Genomic DNA, 24,735 nt, shown 5'->3' with positions numbered 1-24,735 from the left:
AATTTGTTTATATGGAGAAAGAAAATCACCACGCAGTCCATTGAGGTGTCTTGCTCTCTCAGTTTTAAGTGATGAAAATGTGTTGTGCAACCTGTACCACTTGAATGTCATGTAATTATATGCCACCTTTTAACATGTCAATACTCATAAAAGGAGCATGTGAGCACACATCTCATCTTCGGACTGTCATGCGGGTGGGCAGGTTTGAGGGGGCTTCAGTGATCAACACCCAGTAGAATGGACGGGATGCTGATCCCCAATGGGTTGAGGCTACCTGTAATCAGGTGGACCTACTTACCATATGAGACCCTAGCAGTACTATAGTAATAAATAAATAATGCAAATACTCCCCCAGCACTTTTCTAGATTTTTTTGTTATTCAAAGTAAGCGTAGCAGGTGGTTGTTAGATGCCAGCTTGTAGAGGTCCCCCAGCCAAATTTTGCTATTTTAACATGTAAATTAAGCATTCTGGTGTACTCCCAGAAGAAAATAAAGGGAAAAGACAACATTTTCTTATAGTAAAAATGGCACATTTATTAACCCATAAACTGGTCAGTTACGACTGAGCAGGACTGGGCCAAAGATTTTTTTTATTGTGAAGATAGCAAACTTGTTTCTCGCTCATTATACAGTCGGTTATTAAGGGGTGCACATAACTTTTTTAGTGAGTTACTCATTTGAGTACCAGGAGATGGTGTTCGGTACGCACTCCACACCTAGCGTCGTTTTGATAATAATAAAGGCGATTAATTAATTAGAATTTCGCCGAAAGGTGACTAGTTTGCATGCCTGATCTTGTCAGCGGACATTGTGTTCCTCTTCCACTACATCGTCACTGAAGACCTCAGCAAAGCAGTGAGCAGAAGCATCCCTGTGCTGCTGCTCCACATTTATTCACATCCTGTAAATATACACTTTTGTCCACATGGTGGTATCCTTCTACAAGTTTAGCTTCATCTGATCACTTGATCTCTGCTATATCACACGTTGGATTGTGTGTGTGTGTGTGTGTGTGTGTGTGTGTGTGTGTGTGTGTGTGTGTGTGTGTGTGTGTGTGTGTGTGTGTGTGTGTGTGTGTGTGTGTGTGTGTGTGTGTGTGTGTGTGTGTGTGTGTGTGTGCGTGCGTGCGTGCGTGCGTGTTTTAAGTAGGCCTATTAACTCAACTACATTTCCCTAGCTGGCAAACGTTTAGCAAAAGAAAAAGCACAGCATCTTTGTTTGATGCAAAAACGAACCTCACATCATGCGCGTTTTTGGTTGATAATACTTCTAATGCTGCTATCAATAACACCGTCACTACCCTATAACGGCTCACACGAGAGAACAGCGAAAGAGACGGACTGAAAAACAACGACTAGGGGAGCGGGAGTCATAAAACACTCACAAGTAACGCCACCCTGGCAGCAGTGGAGGCCGCCCTCTCCCTCCCACGTCCTGCTTTACCTAACAACCAGAGCAAGCAGCCAACCGAGGCGCTCGGCGATCATCATTTCTCCCGGTGTATCCCCTCAAATCACCACCGCCTTCGCTAGCGAATCCGGGCACCCACTTGCCGCGCTTAACCTCCACAATTCGGCCCCCCTAAAAAAACAACCCCGTTCACACTGGCCTTACCAACACGCCACCAGGAACTGCCGCGATTTTTATAATTCCCCCACCCTTTGCTTTCCTGAATGACGGGCGGCCGGTTTGATTTTGACGATGGCGGTACATATTGCGGCGGTTGGGAGGACGGCAAAGCCCACGGACACGGTATCTGCACGGGACCCAAGGGTCAGGGCGAGTACGCGGGATCATGGTCCAACGGGTTCGAGATAGTCGGCGTGTACACCTGGCCCAGCGGCAACGTCTACCACGGATACTGGGCGCAGGGGAAGCGCCATGGACTCGGCGTGGAGACGAAGGGGAGGTGGATTTACCGGGGGGAATGGACTCATGGACTGAAGGGTCGCTACGGCGTGAGGCAGAGTTTAAACACGCCGGCCAGGTACGAGGGGACGTGGAACAATGGTTTACAGGACGGATACGGCGTCGAAACGTACGGGGATGGAGGTGAGGCGGTGTCTCTCAGCAACAGTTGACTTTATGTGTGTGGCATGTAGGCAGATGAGGCCTGTGATTGTCTCTGAGAGGCATATATTTATGGCATCAAATAAAGTTATAGTATTCGTTATTATTATTATTATTATTATTATTATTATTATTATTATTATTATAAACCATAATAGGGCAAAAACATAGTATGTATAAATGACAACAAGTGTCTCTGAACTCTTGATTGATACGTTTTCAGTGGGATTTCACGTTTGATGGTCACAAACAGTGCAATATTAGTGCACTGCAACCGTCTATTATTATGGACCTCCTACTTGATTTAATATCAGGGCCTAATGGGCAGAGCTGTTCTAAAGCGACTAGGGAAAGGGTTGTTATGCTGAACCTGCCCTATAACATCAATCCACCGACTATACCACTGCAATATGCCTATTGTGGAAACGATGGCTCAGCAACATCTTTGTGAAGTAGGCCGAGTATTCTCTAAATAAAAATATCAGGTTAATTCACTCAAGTGTTTTATAGCATGCAAACCATGTTCCCAATATGCATGGTATATATTAAACCAGCAGGAGGGAAGTCAATTGGAGATCTAGCAAATATGTTACTCTTAAATGTGGATGAGGAAACGTTGACATATTATATTATATGTCAACGTTTCCTCATCCACTTACCTTTGGCCATAATCACTTTAGGGAATGTTGTTCTTATCTACACTTGCCAACAAGGAACAAGGCTTGGCAATATTTTTCACTGTAGGCCTATCTACAGTGGCGAAAAAATCGAACTTTTAAACAATAACTGAAGGTCCCACTACAAAGAAAATTAACTAATAGGCATTAGGCCTATAATGCATTATTATCGTATCATTTTATGCAACACGTAGGCAGTTCGTTGCTTGCTTAAACAACACACTGAATCGTTTACTGGTGTATGTTAAAACGTTTTGGATGTTCATATAACAGCATAAAGCCACCATCTGCTCTAAACAGCATTAGCAATAGTGGATGGAAATATTAGTCCAAAGCACCTTTATATTAAGGCTCAGTTTGATTGAAAATGTATTGACTTAGTTATCATCTCTCAAAATATATGGATAAACTAAAATATGATGCTCTGGCACTGGCAACTTGTATAAGGTTGTATTCAAATGAAGGTTTACTTAATTGAAAAATATGGTAGGTAGATTAGAATGTATACTCATTTTATGAATGTTTCAGATTAACTGTTAATTCTTCTTAACCCTATTAAATCACAATAGTGTGTGTTGTTACAGTGAACAGTATATTGAATTTCAATGAATCTTCTTATTTCCTTTTTTTACTTTAGTATACTCAGTGAGTCTTGGATGCCATCTCTACTAGGCTACTCTAAATGTATCTACTTCCTATCTTTATCGTTCTGTACCCCCCTCCCTTTGAATCTGTCTATTTTGGTCTCCTTCGTTGACCTTCTCTAAGTCTTTAGCTCTCTAGTCCGTCTTTCTATGTTTGTGATGAGTGTAACATTTTCTATCAGGCAACCATGCTATCAAACCATTAGCAAGTAAATTCCAACACATTTATTTAACCTCAAAAATATAGCGCTCTTTTGCGCACACAATCATCCACATTGTTTCTGCTTGGCGAACAGGATTTGTCTAGTTACCCATCCATACATCCATCCAAGCATTTGTATAATCATCCTTCTAGCCATCGTCCTTTCTGCCAGATTTATCAGGGTCATTGTGGCAACAGGGCAAGTATACAGGCCAGTCGCAGGCAAGCGTCCATGTTCCCTGTGACAGTCCTATTTAATCGTAACCCTGTTGACCTCTCGTGGGGATGGTGTCTTAAACCTCAGCCCACGCTGCCTTTTCAGGCTAAGCCAAGTGTCACTAGCAAATGCTATTGCTTAAAGGGGCTGGGGGTGAGATTGAAATGCTATAATTCAGTGTAACTTCTTAGGAATGCCATAGCCTTCTTCCAGCTATATGTGAGTGTAAGGTGCTGTGAGAATATCTGTTTTTGCTGACTGTAGAATCCTCTGTACAAGACTATTTAGAATTTAGATTGCTCCCGGCTAATTTGCGACAAATAAGGGTCTCTCTTCCGTGATCCATGGTCCGGAGAATCCATCTTTCCTGTTGATCTCACGCACCCACAGGTTTATGACACTTCTGAATGGTTGGCTTTCTCCCTCGCAATGGCAAGGAGATGTAGGGAAGAGCACAGAGCAGGGTTTTTTCAGCTTACTTATTTTCAAATTCTCCTTCTGCTCTTTCTTCGCAACTCCCAAATCGTACCCACAGCAGCTTTAACACATGAAAAGCTTTGTTCAGAAGTTTAAAGAACAGCCAAATCGTCAGCATTAGGTGATCAAATATATTGTTATTACTAACCTATTTACATGGAACACACTCGCGATTGTTTTTAAGTAATTCTAAACTATCTGTTTGTGTTAATTCTGCAAAAGAAGAGTCACCACCAGTTGAACAGCCACATAGTTGGGCACCAGGAATATTTACACCGGGTTAATTGTATTAAGGCACAGTAAATCTGGATTGTGTCCAGACCCAGTCAGGACACGACAACTGGTCTGTGTGCCAATCTCACTCGAGTATCACATCCCCCCTGTTGATCAACTTAGAGAGGAAGTAGGACGTTTGTGATGAGCTTCTCCAAATAAAAGTAACCCAACAGGTAGTACAGGGGTTGCAGTTTTTTGTATTGTATAACCTCGGAAACAGGTAACAATTGGCCCTGATGGGAGCGGAATTGTCTTGTGTTTTGTTATACTTGAATTGTGTAATTCATATATACGATGAATTACACACAGAGAGTAGCATGGTAAGACAGTCAACCATGTAGCAGGATGGGGCTGGTTGCCAGGGAATCCTGTGAGAGCCTGTGAATAAAGGATTGGACATTGCATTTTGACTAGTACACCTCGATTTAAAGGATCTTTCTCATTTGGTAAGCTAGCCAGGAGTAAACAAACATTAGGAGTCTTTTACAGATACACAAGCACCAGTTTGCTGTCATTGTTTGATAAACTTGGTCAGCACCCATTTGACGTACCATGTCCATTGAAAAGTTGGATTGACACTATTCACTAAAATATCTATTATAACATCAAGATATTTAGATGTACGTTGAATAAATGAAGCACAGTTCAGTCTGGCTTGACGAAGGTGAAAAATTGATCACGCAAAGTTGATAACAAATGTAGAATGTGGTCTGAATCACCAACAGTGTGATGAATCTATGCACCGCTGCATATGTGATAATCGTGATTAGACTTGAATGTGTTTGTTTAAATTGCATTGCAAAAGTGCTCAAGTGTTGGTCACTAAAGATGCATTGCTATGGTCTAATAAGACAGGCAGGTGCAATAACAGTGTAATACGATTTGATGATCAAATGCACCTAAAGGAAGTCCCAACTATTGTCCCTTCTGCAAGGATGTAGTTTACAAGGGAGCAATTTCAGGAGGCGTGGCTTGGGTCTGCCCAGAGAGGAAAGTATGAGGTTTTAAGTTTAATAATCAAAGTTATCAAGAGTACTCCTCCCTGTTTACGTGGGACAGACTATTTCAGAGATAGAAGCTGCCAGAGAAGTTTAACTTTTGGTATGGTTTAAGTAGAGAGGGTTAAACCATCCTTTCTACTGGTTTAAGTAGAGAGGGTTAAGAAGAAGCTTATCATGCAGAGCTTGTAGGTAAGCAGGTTAAGAATATGCTACTCATGTTCGAGCTCATCAGGGATAAGCAGGATAAGTTGCTTATAAGTCTAGTCCAATATTAATGAGGGAGGAGAGTTTAAATTAAAGGAAAGCTATAACTAACTATTTATTTAGTTGGGATTCATCTATTGATAATTCATATTTTCCATATCTTTTCCAATCCGCCTGATAAATCCACAGAATGTCTGTCTTGGATGGCATTTGGATGCCAACACTACTGCTGGATGCCAGCACTTTTGGAGATGATCTATATATGATCCAACGTATGCAGAGGGTCTTAACACATTCATGTCTTCTAACATAATGTGCTCTCATTGGATGAATGAAAGAAAATAGAATTAAGAGTTATTCAATCTTTGATTATTTTTAGATTTTTTATTATTTCTCCTGATAGATGTGCAGTGTGCCAGAATCAACCTCATAACATAGTCATGCAAATGCAACATACGGCGGTATGTTGCATTTTTGCAATTAAAAGCAAACATTTGACAAACAATGAACATCACACTAATGTGGTCTAATGAGGTACTTTGTGCTGTTCCAAATGAGAATCAATCATTATTAAAGCCCATCTCACCCTCTATATCACCAAAGCAGCTCTGGGCTTGTCTCCCAGTCAGGAGGATTTGATTACAAGGGGGAAATTTAAATTCTTTTCCACCTGATATAAGATATAAAATACAAATGTTGTGACTATCAGCCAGAGGATTCTTAATATCTAAGGAGTAGGTAAGGAGAAAATAAGTGCATCATGTTTGTATCCTTTGAGCACAAGTAAACAAAGTGTACAACTCCATATACATGGTTATGGACCGCTATGCAGAAGTGTATTTCATGAAAGCCAGAGCCCTGGAGGTACACCTAAATATAGCCTCCATGTTGGTGGTCTGTGCTTTGGGTGGCAGAAAAGTCCAATCGTAAGGCTTTAAGGTTTTGGCTCTTGACATGCACGCGTTACATAATTAAAACAACCTATTATATGAGCAGTCACTGCCCTTCATGCTTTATTTGTGTTCCAAACAATTCCAAACAACTGAATTTAAACAAGTGAATAATTTGAGTGTAATCGCTGTTTCACTTTTTTTTATTGAAAAAGAATAGTAATAATTTCCCCTTCTCTTTACCATGAACCATATTCTAATGGTTAATCCAGGTTCCATCTCTTCAGTCGGGCTGGAGGCTTATTTCACATAGCAAGATGGCTGCTGGAGTTATGTTTGGCCTACAGGCAGACTTCCCAGTGTCTCGAGTTACTTCCATCTTTTAAAATAGCATATTCTAGCTACAGGCTGATGCTGTTAGGGCCATAACACGGTGCCACAAGCAGCCACCTGTTCTGTCCAGTACCGGGCCACAGAACGCCCTGTTATTTCAGCTCAACACCATTGGTATTGCCTAGTTTGATTTTGTTATTATAATTGCGATGCCAGTTCTTTTATTGTAATGCCCATATCAGAAAAGAACACATTCGATCCCTTCCTGTTTAATGTTAGCTCTTTGGTCAGACACGCACAGAGGTCTTCATAGAGTTGTTCACGTAAATAATGACCCAGGCATCCTTCATGTATGTTCGCCATCTAAAAACCAAATACAGTTTCAAAGTTAATGCACGCCCAACACTGTATAGTGAGCTGTCATTCAACTGACATGAGGGTAAGCCCTTTGAACTTGTTGCATATGCGAGCGCTTCTGTTTGCCTGTGTAACCCGTGTCAGAAGCAAGTTAAACATCAAAACATTGATAACGTATTAATTTATCAAACATTGTATGTCCCGTGCTACGATTCATTATTGTTGTTTGTTTTCGATTATTATAGTGAATGTGCTCTGCGGATTAATTAAGTGTAGTCATCGGTCACTACTGTCGTGTGGCATGCCACGGCTGCACCCATGCAGTGCTTATTGGAGTAAGTGTTCAGATTAAACACATACATTTTTAGAGTTGGGGGATGTGGTTGGTTAGTCAGTGTCCAAAGGGCCTATTCTACAATTCTAGGAATTCCCTCTCAGTAGCGATCGAGTGAAACCAGTCAAACTGTATTTTTGTATCAAATTGATTTACCAAAATCAATTGTTTTTTTCAAACGGCTATATTATTATGATTTAACTCCCAACAGCTGATATAAAAAAATTTAAAAAGATGTACACATCAAGAGTTTGACTGAACCCAAACCGATTAAATGTTTACATACAAATGATTTATTAGACGTTGTCATGATTTAAGCGCACTTCATCTCCGTGTGCGTAACTGAACGGGGTCTTCATCACATGCTCTGGGCCGCTCCTTCCTCCCCGCAGGGACCTACCAGGGCCAGTGGACGGGCGGGATGCGCCACGGCTACGGCGTGCGGCAGAGCGTGCCCTACGGCATGGCCACCGTCATCCGTTCGCCGCTGCGCACCTCGCTGGCGTCCCTGCGCAGCCAGCAGAGCAACGGCACGGTGCTGCTCGACAGCGCGTCCGACGGCCCCACCGGCACGCGTGGCGGCTTCGTCCTCAACTTCCACTCTGACGGCGAGGGCGGCGACCGCAAGAAGGGCCTCTTCCGCCGCGGCTCCATCTTCGGCAGCCTCCAGCGGCTGCGCAAGTCGGACTCGCGCTCATCCATCTCCAGCAAGCGCAGCTCGGCGCGCAGCGAGACCACCATGAGCCGCATCAGCTCCAGCGACGCCAACTCCACCATCAGCTTCGGGGACGGCGACGCCGGCGACGACTACCTGCCGCTGGAGGACAACGTGGACGCCACCACCACCGAGTCGTACATGGGCGAGTGGAAGAACGACAAGCGCAACGGCTTCGGCGTGTCGGAGCGCTCCAACGGCATGAAGTACGAGGGCGAGTGGCTGAACAACAAGAGGCACGGCTACGGCTGCACCATCTTCCCTGAGGGCACCAAGGAGGAGGGCAAGTACAAGAACAATGTGCTGGCGCGCGGCATACGGAAGCAGTTGATCCCCATGAAGAACGCCAAGACCAAACAGAAGGTGGACCGGGCGGTGGAGGGCGCCATCCGAGCGGCCGCCATCGCCCGGACGAAAGTGGAGATTGCCACGTCCAGGTAAAAAAAAAAAACTTGTGTTAAAGAGTGTTGATATTGATTGGTTGACCCCTTTGCAGGCAGCCGTGCAGATGCTCACTCTGTTTTCAGTTCTCCTCCACTCTCACTAACGCTGCGTTTACACCAACAGGTTTGTACATTGTGCAACAGAAGATTGATTTTGTTGGACGATGATGATGTGCCGCTGTGCTAGACAGCTGCACTAACCTATGTGACAAAGTTCAGCTACACTGTGAATGCACAACGCACGCCTCACCATGTCCCAGCATTGGAGTGACCCAATTGAATGACCTAAGCTCTATTAATAATGAAAGTTTCGTCCCTTATAAACATAAGTTGAGCTCTTAGGACTAGACCACAATCACTTTGATCACATCATAATAAATGCCACATTCCCCAGTCTTGATTGGGGTAGGGGTTATCACTTCATCGTAGATTTAAGAGTTTTACATCTCCTTGATGAACTCCAGACTTTCAACCTCCAGACTCAATACAGATACAATTGCCTCAAAAACACAGCTGTAGTAATGTTTCTAATTGTTGCTTCAAGGAAGGTCTTTGATAGCATATATCCGTATGGATACATGCAGGGCCAGCAAGCATACGCTTTTCAATAAGAATGAATGGGCCTACAATGATATGGCAGTGGTAGATTCTGGGTATGACACCACAATAACCTGGTTCTAATAACATGCATATTAATGTTTTATCTGGTGGTTGAAGCTGATGAAGTAATCTTGATAGTATGATAGTCATTAGTCGTAGCATCATGTAGAATGATAGATGTTGCAAGGACCAAGTACAGACTTCTGATCACATGACATTGTTCAGCCCTCCCATTGTGTCCTTAAATCTCCCTGAATAATTAATAAACCAGAGCTCCTATGCCAATGCTATTTTTGATATCAAACACTGTACCTAATGTTTAACAAGTAGAGTACACGGTGTCCTAGTAACGGGGACAAGGTGGGCCGTTTTCTTCAATAGGCTCGATGTGTCATTACAGCACTTTGCCTCTGAAACCCCTTTATGTGCCAATGAGTCTATCCTGCCCGCCTCCTTTCTGTTAACCTTTGCTTGGAACAGTAGACTCGCTCAGATCCCATCCGCCGTCGCTCCGCCTCAGCCTCTTGCCACCTTGAGTCCATCACACCCTTCTGCTTCACGCCTCAGTGTTGTGAGGAGCCAACTGCCAACTGTCTCCTCCACTCTCTGCCTGTTCAGTCTGTCCGGTGTGCACAACATGAAGCCACCTTACCACAGATTCTCCCACAATACACCTGGTCCCACATCTCCTTGATGTTTGTTACTGGACTACCCCCCCGGCCCCTCCCCCCAACACACACACACGCACACACACACACACGCACACGCACACACACAGACACACCCGTCTCTGATTAGCACCACAGCCAATCGTAGAGGGTTCTGTCAGTGCTTCCATGGTTGCCATGCCGTCAATATTTGGTTGAAGCTCTGTTCCCGCAACCCATGGGGACCCTGGGCCAAGGTGTTGTCTATGGATGTCATCATCACATCTGAAAGACCACACCAACCACAACATCTGACGCGGCCCATTGACGTAGGACCGCCATCGGACACCTGAGCCTGGCGACCCCCCCCCCCCCCCTTGGCAGAATGAGTTACTTTCCACCCCTTTCAGGCCAGGGGCCACGTCAGGAGGGGGTCCTTGGGGGGGGGGGGGGGGGCGAGGGCTGTCATGGTTTACACCTGTTTGACCCCTGCTGGACCTCTCCTTGCCAAATGGTAGCGGTTATTAGTTTGTTCCTTAGCAGGAGTCAGTGTCGTCATTGGTTAGAGTGGATTAACTTGGCCGAAGTTGACCAAGGGCCATTAACCAATGGCCCTTGTTGCTCTTGTTGTGGACAATGGGCCCTAGTTAGACGGTCTAAAACGCAGACGTCAAGGCGCAAAGTCAAAGTACTTAGTACTACTTAGTGGGCGGTTCTACGGCGCTGTTGCTATTATGACGGCGAGATAAATTAGCTTTGCGCCCGGAGCAAATCTAAAATGGGTTGGGCTGAAACCTGTAGGTGTGTTTTGGGCGTAACGTGCAATAAACCAATGAGAGTTCCACCTGCCATCCCCTTTAAGACCCAGCGCATTTGACTTGGCGAGTTGATATTTTGACAGCGCGTTTGCAGTCTCCGCTGAGACAGACGCATGACCACATGAATTTCAAACTTCAAATGGCTCAGTTTATGGCCAAATAATAGGCATAATTCACACATGGAATAGTGTTTTCTTCTCCAACTTCAGAAACACCGATTCGTCATGTAAATTGCGGTAAAGACAACTTAAAACATATATGATATGCGGACGCGGTCCTCGATGGCCGCAACTGTGGGTCTATTTAATTAACAAACATCGTTTGTTACCAGTTTTGTATAGATTATCGTTATCGACTTGTGTTCATAATATGCATGTGTCCCCCCGTTAATATACATCGCCATGGACTGTATTATGTGTTACGTGTTTAGTTTGCGTGTGTTTAAACAGATGGGTGCGCACACACACGCGCACCAAGCATCACCCGCATTCATTCATTCTTTTAAACACTCACTCGCGGTAAAACAATGTTTTCTCACGATCAAATACTCATCAATCCTAAAAGTAATGGACTTGTAGGCCTACACGATGTCTGTGTCAAGAACATGTGTTTGCTGTACGGTGTTTGCAGATGCATTGATTTAAAAGTACAACTTACCGCTGTATCAGCTGTTCTTTCCCAAATCATTTAACCAACCATTTACCCTAAAATTAGATTTTGTTTCGGAAGCCTGGAATATACTTTGCTCGAATGTATTATTGTTATTATTATTATTATTATTATTATTATATTAACGCATGCCATAGCCTACTATACTTCATTCATGTTCATTCATGCAGCCCTATTGAATTTTTTTTTTCAGAATCCACACGCTATTTCTATGCAGTTTCACACGTATGAATAATCTTTGACATCATAATATTTAAATCAGGTTAATAGTTTGCATGTTTGTGCTGTGTATAGACGTGTGTGTAAGCGTAGGCTATGTTGTAGTTCCGACCTGCCATAGGCACGTTAAAAATAGCAACAACAACTGCGCTATCCGCTATAGACCAGGTATTTTTCGGTCAGTGGCGCAATTGCATTGGCGCATTTTTTAGATCACTAAAATAGCACCAAGTATCATTTGCGCCGGAACACGCCCCTGCTTTTCGCCGAACCGCCTCTCCAGGCGCAAGTGTAGTGGCGCCTGGTTGCTGCGGGGGAAAATCAGCTTTGCGCCGGGTGCAAAGTAGCAACGACACATGCGTTGGTGTAGAAAGTCAATTGCGCCGGGCGCAAGATAGGGCCCAATGTGTGAAATGTGGGGATCAGGGCCAAGGGGCCATCTTAAAGGTCTAGCCCTGCCTCCGTTCTGACATGACCCGCTCAGCACCAGCCTGCTCTACAGAGCGGCTCTATCACATCGTGTCACCAAAGGATGGGCTTTTTTAGATTGTTGCGTTTGCAAGTATTATACCTATGATGATAACGTGTTGGTCGTTAGAAATGTCATGTCTGTGATGATGTTTAGTTTTTGGGGGGTGCCGGGGCCCAAAGCTGCTGAGGCCCAAAGCCGCTGAGGCCCAAAGCCGCATATCAGAAAGGTGTCAGTGTGTTTTTATTGTAGGCTAATTCTATGTCCATGTTTCTGGCTTGGCAGAGGCGCACACCTGATGCAGCATGAAAAGCTTTGTATTTCTTAAAGGTCTTGTTCTTAGATAACTTTGAGATCATAAGAGATGATCTATCTATTGTCATCATTCCGTTCACTAGGTAAGCCTGCGAAAGAGTCTTGCATTTGAAGGCTTAAAAGAGGAAGGACAAAAGCGGTGGGTGGACGAAATAGGCCTCCATAGTTTCTTGGCAGGAAAAGTGTGCGTGAGTGTGTGTGTGTGTGTGTCATATGTGTGTGTGCGTGTGCGTGTCGTGTGTGTTGATGATATTGCAAAATCCAACTAAATCGACCAATAAATCAGTAGTCTGCCCATGATGAGATTATAATGACCTCAAACAATGTTAACATTGAAGGTGATGAATATGAGTTATCATGGTCCCTACCAATCTTCAGTCCTTGTTGTTGATGCCCATTAACACGAAGGCTGTTTATAGTTGTTGTCCCTGATTGATTCTAAATGGATGTTCTTGTGAAATAAGAACAAGGGAGATAAGTGCGTGAACTACTAGCAACAACATTAAACATACACAGGCTGTGCAATCACTGATTTGGAGAACCACATTAACAAACAAAACGCATGCATACAATTGTGTCCCAAAGAACAGAGCCGTCTCTTCTGTTTTGGATGTGTTTGAATGAGTTCCTGGCGGGCTTCCTCATTGCAAAGAGTCCACAGCTATAGTCTCTACACAGAAGTGGGTCAAGACACAGCAGTGGATGGATTCAGAATCAACATGTTTTTTCCTTTGTGTGTGCGTCTTCCTCAGGACCGCTCACGCCCGGGCCAAGGGGGAGAACGCCGACCACGCTGGCCAGTCGGCCGGTCAGGACTCGGACATCGCCAGAGCGGTGGCCAGAGAACTCTCCCCGAGCTTCCATCAGCCAGGTATGAGGCTCACACCTGCAGCAGGTTCCTCTGAGGCCAACTCCTGAGGAAGGTGTAATAGTGGTATTCAATGCATGTCACTCGGTTCACTGTGTGTTCACAGTGTTAATAAATCAAATCCTAATTTTGACTGTGGTAAGTAATGGCATACGTGTGTTTACAATGCCAAAACTACACATAATTCCTCATGATGCATTTATTTGAAGCTGTGTGTCCTTACAATAAACTTAATGCGTAGTAACACTTTGAAAGGCCAACCCTTATGTCGTTACAAATCTGGAACCCGTTTCCCAATTTGGGCCGTCCTGTTATAGAGCTAGAGGCCCGGGTGTCTGTGTGGACACTTGATCGACCTGAGATCACTTTTCTCTGAAAGGGGTTCCATGGTGGTGGCTGGGGACATGGCTCCAGCGACCACCGTGGAAACATTGTGTTGGGTTGCGTTTGGGGCTATCGTCCCTTACCCTTGCAGACGGTTCAACGGTCGTGCTTTTCAATGCGATCCCACACAACGTATGCTTCTCTATGTGTGATAGCTGGGAGGCTAATGCAGACATACTAAGCTCGCAGGCCGTCAGAGAGCAGGTAACGGCTTGAGTTACTGCCCAGGCCAAAACCGTCAGGCAGCCTGAAGATGATATGAGGAATTTGGATCGGGTTTAATCACACTTAACTTAAGTCAATGTCAGCTTCAAATGACTACCGCAAACTATATATAGATGTGTCGAGTAACAATGAGCATCGCAGGGGAAATCCAGTGCATTCATGTTACCTGACTGGGAGACTTTTAAGTCCATTCACCCCAGTGCGAATATCCATTCGAAATATTTTCAAGGATAATACATAAATATATATATTTATATTTACAGTGCGGGACTTTAGTGCAGTAACATCTACACAGCCTTGGCCTTTGCGGATTTCTGTCTGTGGAAAAAAGACACAAGACAGACACAACAGACACAAACTAGTGGTTAGTTTAGTTAAACTGCAGAAGATGTGTGTGGAATAATCTGCATTTCCGCCCTGCAATTTTGTTTGAATTGATTTACATTCACATTTAGCATATGCTTTTATCCAAAGCGACTTACAATAAGTACATTTGTCATAAGAAGTGAAACAATATATCGCTGTCGGTACAGTGAAAATGTTCATAGAACCAAGTGCAAGTACTGACAATCACCAGGCTAACCCATTCCCCGTATATAGCAGTGATAGCTACTGCAGATGCTACACAATTAAGTACATGCTACACAATTAAGTACAATGAATGAATACAACGTGCATTAAGTGCGTTCATTAAGTGCCAGGATGTACAACAGACAAAAGTGGGCGGGAGGGACTGGATGGCTATGGAGTCTAGGTGAACTCTGAACAGGTGAGTTTTGAGTCTTTTGCGGAAGCTGATTTAGATTAGTAATCTAAAGATCCTTTCATTTTCTGGTTTATGGCCCAGACTCTGTGCCGTCTCCCCCCAGAAGTTCTGCTATAGCATAGTCGATCGGCTGGGTCAGAGATTAGGGTTAGGGTTAGGATCTTCCATTATAACATATTAAGAACATTCAGTTACAGGATGTCACATTGCTTATTACGAGTAACAATCACACTGTTGCGTAAAATGTCACAATTATTATTATCATCATTATTATCATCTCCACCACAGGCCCCGACTACATCCGCATGAAGTACAACGAACCCCTGGAAGTGACGGAGGTCCCTGTGGAGGAAAAGAAGGAGAAGTCCTCCTCCCCCCACTTCTACCGGAAGGGCACCACCCCCGACCCATCTCCCACCGCAAGCCCCTGTGCCAGCCCTGCTCCATCACCCCCCACCCCCACCAAGAACTTAATCACCACCACCACCACCCCTGCCCCCACCCTGGTAAAGAGCGCTGCTAAAGAGAGCAATGCCCCCGCAGCGGGCAGCATACCTGCAGGTGAGCATGGCAACAGGAGGGGGGGGTTGGCGGGGGGAGGGGTGCGGTCCATGCCTCTCTCAAACCATGGGACATCTCCCGCCGGGTAGATGAACTGTTCACTGAAGTTAGTTTGCTTTTGTCCCCGGGAGGGGGTGCACTTTATACATACACTTTACGCTCATTATCGCACAGTGATAACAAGACAGTAACTGTTGACAATACAGTAACAATACAGCATACATACGACACCATGCAACACTCCCGGACAGGTACAGTACATCTAATGTAACAAAGCAGAACACAATAGTGCCAGGGGAAGCAAGCCCTGCTGCACCTCAGGGTCCCGTATCTGCGCCCAGACAGCAGGACAGTGAGGCGATGAATTATTGGGGGTGTGCTGTCGTATTTGCAGTGCTTGTGATGGCCTTCCAGCTGGGCTCTGAGTGGTGGGGAGACCTTTATTAACTTGGCAGCAGTGTTATTTGTAGTGGGAGGGAGTTTGAGGGAGGTTTGTGACCATGTTAAAGAAACAAGTGGAGCAGTAGAGAAGGATGGGTTGGACAATAGTTTGGAACAGCAGGAGGAGGAGATGGGGGGGGGGGCATAGAGTCCTTTGAGTTTGCGAATGGCTTTTTAGGTTTTGATGGCTCCTTTTCTGAATGGCCTTTGTGAAATCTTTGCTTTGGATGGGGTACTTCCTGTCATCGTGTGCTGTCAAATGATAAATAATGTATTAGGCATACAGGCTAGCCTCGCTCATGTATTTCTCGTCCGTTCTTGTTTGTTTTTTTGCTTGTGGTTTAAAAGCAGCATTGTCCTTGCCATTGTTCACTTATTGTACAACATGTTGTCACACGTCCTATTCTGTTTCATTCTCTCCCTTGGCGAATGTGTAGTCAAGGCAACGTCAAATCCCCCGGCCGCCTCGCAGGAAGTGAGGCAGAAAGAAGTCCTTCCTCCCGCCAGACCCGCCCCTGCCCCCGCCCCCACCGTCACCAGTAACCATGGCAGCAACGGCCAGATCCACTCCCACTTCCACGGCTACCACGTCAAGGCCGACGTCAAGCTGCCCCCGCCCGACGACACTCAGTTGGACCTGGAGGACAACTTCCACCCCTCCAGCCTGGCCCACCTGTCCCCACTCACCAAGCAGAACCGGCCCCCCAGCGAGGCCCCCGTGCTAGCCCTGGCCCCAGCCCTGGCCCCACCGGCGTCTGCCGTGGTCCCGCCGGTCAGTAAAGAGATCACACCCAAAGCTCCAGAGCCACCTCGACTGAAGAAGCAGGATTCACACAAACCAAAGAGCCTCGCGGAAACCAAAAAGGCCAGTCTGGATATGAGCACGGAGATAATAGAGGAGGAGTCGGTGAGTGGGCGACCCGCGGAAACACACAGTCGACCGCTATCTGACGTGTTAATAACATATCTGGTAGATGAATGATTGTGGTCTATGATCTCCGTGTGAAAGATTGTGGTCTATAACATGATGTTATAAGATGTTACATGATGTTATAAGACCACAATCATTCACACGATTAAGTTAGGTTAATAATGTAAGTTAGAAGTGCTGGTGGTTGGAAAAGCGTGTTGAGGTAAAGTTGAGGTAAATTTTTGTTAATAATTAATATTGTTACTGTGCATTACGGTGCATTGATTGTGTTGTTTTTTTTCTTCTTGTGCTGATTGTGTATTCTCTTGTCTTCTCTGCAGGGCCCAAATTCAATCTTGGTGGCTCTTGTCATGCTGATAAATGTTGGTCTTGCCATAATTTTCGTCCATTTCCTCACCTGACCAAGTCTGATTTCAGGTGGGTCAAACTACAAAACATAGATAGGGATGCACCGATTCCACTTTTTCAAAGGCCAAGTGCAAGTACTTCGATTTGGGTACTTGCTGATACTGAGTACCGATATGAGTACCTAATAATACCATTACAGTTTAAAGAGCCAGTGAACCCACTGTTTCTGTGGGAATTCGAACACTATGGATTAAAAAAAATGTTGTTTTGGGCTGAGAGTTCTTGGAAAGAGGGGGGCGTGTTGGCGCCATGATTACAGCCCACGGCAACTTTGTAATACTTTTTTAGTACCTTTGTTGTGTATGAGGGATATAATGAGCGATGTTATCTGCAAAACAAATGATTATGAAGTTAAAATACATTTGGAAATAGATATAAACTTAACAATTATTCGCCGAAGGTGAAGTATGTGGTGAAGCCTGAGGTGAATAATTGTTTTAGTATATATTACACGTGAACACTCCAAAAATAAACAAGATAACACTTTTTGCCGGGATTTATTTGTTTTTATTAGTTTTTATTAGCGTGACGAGACAACCGTCACGCGCAATATCCCAATCATGGGATATTGCCCAATATCCCGAGATAGCGAACCAATCAAATTGCCATCTGCCATCTTAGGCGGTTCACGTGTAGCATGTACTAATGTTAGTTAGCTGTCAATCTATCTACGGCCGTTAAGTGAGCAGTATTTTGTTTTTCGACAAAGCCTCCCAAAAAACCTCCTAAAAATAGTAAGTGGTACCATATTACTTCGACCCCCCCAATACTGGGGGGTCCGTGCACCGTACACAGAAGGTGCTCGGTAACCGCAGACCTCCAGGTTACAGCCTGGAATGTTTTCAACCTTCAGCTCAAGCAAAACATTGCCATTGTAAAGGTCACGGATGTCAGATGTCAAGGCCCCGATTTTAATCTGGGGAATCGGGGTCATCACGTAGGCTGGGCCGAAACCACTGTGGATCACAGCCGTTCCGACACGGTACAATGTCACGGCGATAGGCGATAAGCTGTCCGTTCAGCGACCCGATTCGCGGCGTGTGGGTTTCGTCAATAGCACATTGGGGGCCTTTACTCATTTCATCCTGGGAGTCGACCTGAACAATCGTTGCGGTGAACAATGCACTGATGGTCATGAGGTCTTTCTCTCCACGGCTAACCCTCGCTGTCTTGGCCCCCACAGCGGGCTCCTCAGAACGAGTCACCCTCGGCCTGCCACCCAACTCCTCCTTTCCCTCGCCCCAGCCGGTGAGGACATAACAGAAACACACGGCGCCAGAAGAGAACGGCAAACACCTGCAACGTCAACCGAGGAAGACTGGGACTGGAACGACCAACAAGGGAGGAAGGAAGAAGTTTGTTCGAGGGAAAATATCTAAGAGGGCCGACTAGCACGAGAGAGAGAGAGAGAGAGAGAGAGAGAGAGAGAGAGTAAGAAGGAGAGAGAGAGAGAGTAAGAAGGAGAGAGAGAGAGAAAGAGAGAGAAAGAGAAGCCATGGAAGTAGTATGGAGAGATTTGGGCCAGATGCATTGTCTGTCTGTCTGTCTGTCCGTCTGTCTTTCTGACTGACTGGCCGACTGTCTAACTTTGGTGCCTTGGGTCGTCCCGGTTGGACTGGCGCTGATCTGTGACACCTCTTTAAGGGTGCTGTGAAAGCTGAAGCCGAGATGCAAGAGTGGGTTGAGAAGAAGTGGCGGTGAGGGCTTGGGGCAAGGATAGCCATTAAGAGAAAGGTAACATAAACATGCTGATCCAAGCAGCGCCCGCTAAAGAGCACTGCCTCTCCAAATGCCTACGATGATGGATACTCTGTCAGGGTTACAAGGAAAGCAAAGAAGGAAGGGTGTGTGTGTGTGTGTGTGTGTGTGTGTGTGTGGTGTGGTGTATGTGTGTGTGTGTGTCTTTGTCTGTGTCTTTGTCTGTGTACATGCCTGTGTGTATGTGTGTGTGCAAATCCGTGTGTGTGTGTGTGTGTGTGTAGTTGTACATACGTCTGTGTGTGTTTACATGTGTGTGTGTGGGTGTGTGTACATGAGTCTGTATGTGTGGGTGGGTGTACATGAGTCTGTGTGTGTGTGTGTGTGTGTGTGTGTGTGTGTACATGAGTCTGTGTGTGTGTGTGTGTGTGTGTGTGTGTGTGTGTGTGTGAGCGAGGGCAGAATGTTCGGAGATGCACTTTCAGCTGACGGACGCCAACAGCTGCCTTACTATTTTACAAACTGACGTGTTCCCCGATGAGGAGGGCCAAAATAGGCGTGGGGGGTGAGGGGTGGAATGGGGTGGGGGGTCAGGGAGGGGAGCTAGGGGTTTGGGGGGGGGGGGGGGGGGGGGGTTAGGAGTGTACTGCCTGGAAAGGAATTCAAGTCTTGACGTCTGAGGACTGAGATCAGGTCTGTTACTATGCCCAGCGGGAGTGCCTCTGTAATTCACCAGTCTGCTCGTCCACATGTCTTTTATCCCACTTTGGGCTACATTAGCAACTCTACCAAGCATTTGGTAACGTCTCCCCCACAGCCACAAGAGATCGGTAAATGTTCAAATGTTTGTATTTGATATATATATTTGTACGATAACTCATTTTTGATTGAGGGATTTTTGGAACCGACTTCTCTTCTCAGTGAATGTAATGTTCTCGGCCACTCTTTGAGTCATTACTCACCTGCACTGATACAACTCAGTACGGATGTGAACACAGTGAGAAAACTGTGCGGTTACGTTTTAAACTTTACTCTCGTATGCCCGCATGTAAGGTAAAGTTACACGATGCAACGTGATACAAAGAAATCATACTATTTTTGATACAAACCCTAACATGATACAGTATGCAATTCACCAAGGGATAATATATATAGATCTAAAAGAAATAGCCCATATAATGTAGAAAGGAAAAGATTCATGAGTATTTAGTGTTTATTTAATGTGGTGCTATTGGGGTCAGGTTCAGTCACTAACAGGAGAGTATTTTCAATTTGGAAAATAAGACAATTATCAGACTTCCCGTGGCCATTTCTGTTCAGGCTGTCAGGGTGATCTTAGACAGCGCTGTTTAAGTTTGATTCATTTGTGTTGTAATGTTGATAAAAAACACTGATAGAATTATGCTGATCCACTAAACACTATCTCACATGAATTGCACAGCAAAGCTACTGCCAAGACCTATGCACACCTACTAAGGTATATTGCAGTACATACTTTTACATCATTTAATTTCTCTACATATAGATATCGTTGTTTTCAAGTGGTACTTGGCTTACATGGTATAACATTAAGGTTATTAAATACCTAATCCATCATTTTGATATGATGAAAAGTATGGTTCTTTCATCTCGGATTTACTGAACAGGTAAAACATTAAGGCATTTTAATTTGGAGAACAGAAGACTTCACTTTGGTTGTAAAATGTTCATATGTTCATAAATATAAATTTCAACCTAAAGAAAACAGATATGTCGTTTTTAGCTATAGAAATGCAGTCATAAATTATGTACATTTGAACCCCATATTTCTGACATGTTTTGTGCATGGGTTTGCTGATGTCATGTTGTTTTAGGATTTGTGAAGTTAAAGTGAATGGTTGGGCAAAACAAACTTACCAATTCAACCTCAACAATAAGTATGATTTGTCCGTGCATTTTGTAGTTTGGATCTATACAGCTGTATGGACTTTAAAAAGTGAAATATAGTTATTGCCATTTTAGCAGTAAAACAAATAATCCTAATTTGGTGACTCAAAGGTTTCATCATTTCTGTTATTGATATTGGTTAACACAATGTTATTTCATGGAAATGCATGTTCTGGGTTCAGATCCTTTGAAGGAAAACAAGTTTGCTGAAAATGTTTTAAACTTCAATTGAAGTACCCCCAAGCCAAATGAGAGCATAATACACAAAGTTTATATAATTCATATTGTGTCCAAAATGTCAAGTATTTCCGATTTCTGATATGAATCAAATATGTAGAAAACATTTTTTTTAAAGACTGACAACACAAATGCATATGATAAAAAAGGTTTTAAACCTCCTTTTTCTCTATTGGTCAACCTGTATTAGTGTCATTCTAAATATTGGTTGGCTTTGGGTTATGCATTTTTGATAACAAGTTGAAACCAATGTACATGCACATTTCAGTGATGCTTTACAATTTAAGGGGTTGTGATGTATATGTTTAATGCTGTTACTTATGCTCAAGATTTAATATTCACATTTAATGTTTTATGGTTGGAACATCATTTTGGTTCTAAAATAGCTTTTGTACAGTTATTGACTAGGGCTTGCTGGTGTTTGAATGGCAGTTTAAATAGAATGTGTAAAGAACTTAATCAATATTATAGTTTACTTCAGATGAGGGCCTTGTCTTAAATGTGTTTTTTACCCCAATTGCTGAATTTAGCAAATGTTTATCATTCATGTATTATGATTACCCCCAATTGTTAAGCAGGTTAGGCTGGTATTATAAATTGCTAAATTAGGAGTTGTATAGTAGTAGATTGAGTCTGAATATTTATAATGTCATTGAATGTCATTGAAATGGACTACATTGAAAAATGTCATTGTCCTTTTTGTATGTTTTTTGATTGATTCAATTTTTTGACCCAAATCCCAGATGAAACTACAAAAGTGTTTTTCTGATTACAATTGTGAACTATTTTGAACACAATGGGCTGATATATGCTTTATTTTGCTGTTGAAGGAAAACAATGATGATCTCATCTACATAACAATGATGACTTTTGCAGAAGTTGTCTTTATGACAATTTATTTGGATAAAAATGGAAGTGTAGGTCATGAGAAATCTGTGAGGTTTGCGTGGAGAAAAACTCACTTCTGGCTGTTTCATTGGAGATATGGGAAAATTAATTATTCTGGCCTGGTTCTTTAAAATGTGCTGAATGCAAGGTTGAGGGTTAGGGTTCAACCTCAACAAAAATAATTTTGAGAGACATCGTTTTCATTCCATCACCTGCAGTGGTGTGCAATTTCTTCATTAGGCTGACTGGGGAACTTTTCAAATCGACAATGCAATTTATAATTTAGAGAGTTCAGAGCAAAACATTTGGCAGCCCTTGAGTTTAGAGTTAGAGTTAATTAAAGGTATGTCTCCAATGACTAGTAAGGTACCATGCTGAAATGTTAATGATTGTAGTGATGAGATATTTGGAAATTCTTGAAATTCTGATGATTTATTTAATTCCAAATTTCACTCATTTTAAATTTCAAGGACTACGCTTCAAAGGCTGGTACAAAAAAAAGGTGTTGGGTGGCCCTTGGAGCATTATGAACAATATTAAAGAAACAAGCAAATGAGCCAACTACAAAACAGAAAAAAAATCAGTATTTAATTTATTTACTAATTTATTTATTTATACAAATAATTTAATTTATTTCGGTAGATTGATAGTACTGACTTTAACTGACACTTGTTAAACCAAACGAGGATATGATATGAAAATCAATATATTTGTGCAGATGTCAATTTCATTAGGAGAAATATTGTAGTTTTATTGATAATTATTGAAGGGATAAGTTGGACTGATTTATTCAGTTAAACAAACAAAAAAAGATGTAAAAATAAATGTAAAGAAATGTAATTTGAAGAATACGTCTTGAAATTATATTATTTTTGTGAAACAATCATTGTATTATTATACACTATTTCCCATATATACAGCTTTTTTGACGAATGTCACCACTTATTCTACTTGAAAGTATTTGGGGTACTGTTGGTAAAACTCCAGGGTTTTTCAGTTTTGTTTGTAATGGTCCTAAAATACATCCACCATCATGAGAGAAAGATATGTTTCACAGTTGACTTTGAATTAGATGACCTCCCTATATATATACAGTAGCTTGGCAACACAACATGCAGTAGGACATCTCCTGCCACCTCTGATCTTAAATGACTCGAGGGAGGGTGAGATGTGTGATGGGAAAGGAACTGGAGAGAAGTAAGGGAGAAGCTATTTTAAGTTTTGTTTTGTATTTTAGTCTGAAGGAGCGGTCCTAGAATGAATCGCAAATATCTGTCGCCTTTATATTCATTCGCTCTGAATGTACATTAAGATAAATACAGCTATTTTCTATGGGTAATACCAATTATGTGCCAACTATATTTTTGTCACAAATGGGGGTTCTAGTTTTGTCATATATTGAGAAAATAATTTTCTCTGTAAAATATTTGTATGGTTTTGTACGTTGTGTACAGATACATGGGTTCTTTTCACAAAGCACTATCAATAACTTTTGAAAATACAATTTTTTTCACAAAAAAATCTATGTAAAAAGCAAATCTATATTTGAAGACACCGCTAAGTAATGTCCATTGACTGTTGCTAATAAAACACTTGCAAAAAGTTTTTTTTTTTCTTATGTCCTAGTTCTCTTCATGTTTAGATTGCAATGGCTGTTAACTTTGTTAGTTTTCTCGGTTGTTATTTTGGTGTTAAGGTTATGTAAAGATCAATAAAAGTTGGTTTACATTTTATTTCTTTGTCTAAATTGTTAAGTGTCTGCATCACGTTTCACTGGTTCATCAGGTTTTTTGTTTGACATTTGACTTATTGTTTTTTTTTATATTGAAATACTGTGACAGAGTATTAATTTCAACACTGACCAATTTACAACAATCACCACACCCTACATATAAGACACCACCCATGAACCTTCTAGATAATTATGTGTCAGTGATCCCTCGGTCAAGAAAAAAGGAAACAGCAGGTTTAGTTGATCTGCCCACCAGAGACAGGCGTAATATCGCATGAGGGGCGCTCTTACTGTGAAGCGTGAAAGTTGGCTGGGGTATCCACGAGGGCTTCAGCTATCCTGCGACCAAATATAGTGCCAATGACCAACAGCTGCTAGCGCTGCCTGGAGACTACCACTTGCAGCACACAACATTGAGTCGGGCCGAGGAACATACAGGGCCACACACATTTACCTTGGTGTGTATGAACAACATTTGTTCAATGTTGTATTTCTTTTATTTTGACAGATTAAACTACTGTAACTGATAGAATGCAGAAGTTAACCAGTTTAATTCTCTAGGAAATTAATTAATGTATTTCCAGCATGTGTTGGGCACATATCCATATTGGGCACACCCGGCACAGGTATGCATAGGCTACATTGTATTTATTCACAGATTGTGTATTAGAATTATTATTTAGTAACAATGTATAGTGCTCTTTTCTGTTGTCATTGAATAGAAAAGAGGAATTCACAAGCAGTTTTGTTTGGTAATGTCAATTTAAGTTAAAAAAAAAAAATATATATATATATATATATATAAATACATATGTTAGACGTACAAAAACATACAATGGAAGAGTCAGAGAGTTTAAAAATAAACTATGAAAAAAACATTTGATTCATCTTCATATTTAAAATATAATACTAGGCCTACTAATAATAATAAGACACATAATGTTGGCTGACTCAGTGTGACTCCACAGTGTGTTTACATTCACACTGGAAACCGGATCAGCCTGAGTCAAGGCCATAGATACCTGTAAACGTGAACTTTGCATGGAATTGACCTGAAGTGTTGTAACGCGATGACCAAAAAGAGCCTGGTTT

At 42.8% G+C, this 24,735-nt stretch overlaps 1 protein-coding gene across 1 annotated transcript; it reads left to right on the top strand.

The window, feature by feature from the left end:
• Nucleotides 1-1,400: 1,400 nt before the first annotated feature.
• LOC311360425 (junctophilin-1-like) lies at nt 1,401-19,412 on the top strand. Its single transcript, XM_084480503.1, has 7 exons — nt 1,401-2,053; nt 8,076-8,835; nt 13,331-13,449; nt 15,110-15,382; nt 16,261-16,730; nt 17,075-17,171; nt 18,346-19,412. The coding sequence occupies exons 1-6, from the start codon at nt 1,675-1,677 to the stop codon at nt 17,153-17,155; spliced, it is 2,082 nt and encodes a 693-aa protein (XP_084336629.1). The 5' UTR covers nt 1,401-1,674; the 3' UTR covers nt 17,156-17,171; nt 18,346-19,412.
• Nucleotides 19,413-24,735: the final 5,323 nt, after the last annotated feature.

Source organism: Micromesistius poutassou (genome assembly GCF_964030765.1).
Source record: "Micromesistius poutassou genome assembly, chromosome: 16".
In the NCBI taxonomy this organism is placed as follows: domain Eukaryota; kingdom Metazoa; phylum Chordata; class Actinopteri; order Gadiformes; family Gadidae; genus Micromesistius; species Micromesistius poutassou.
The sequence above is the reverse complement of the archived record's forward strand: the minus strand, read 5'-3'. Positions and strand labels throughout refer to the sequence as shown.

What these genes read in the sequence shown, in the direction of transcription:
- LOC311360425 (XM_084480503.1), top strand. Translation starts at nt 1,675, where the DNA reads ATGACGGGCGGCCGGTTTGATTTTGACGATGGCGGTACATATTGCGGC. An exon ending in GTGGAGATTGCCACGTCCAG is followed by an intron (nt 8,836 to 13,330) that starts GTAAAAAAAAAA and finishes CGTCTTCCTCAG; the next exon opens with GACCGCTCACGCCCGGGCCA. An exon ending in AGCGGGCAGCATACCTGCAG is followed by an intron (nt 15,383 to 16,260) that starts GTGAGCATGGCA and finishes GCGAATGTGTAG; the next exon opens with TCAAGGCAACGTCAAATCCC.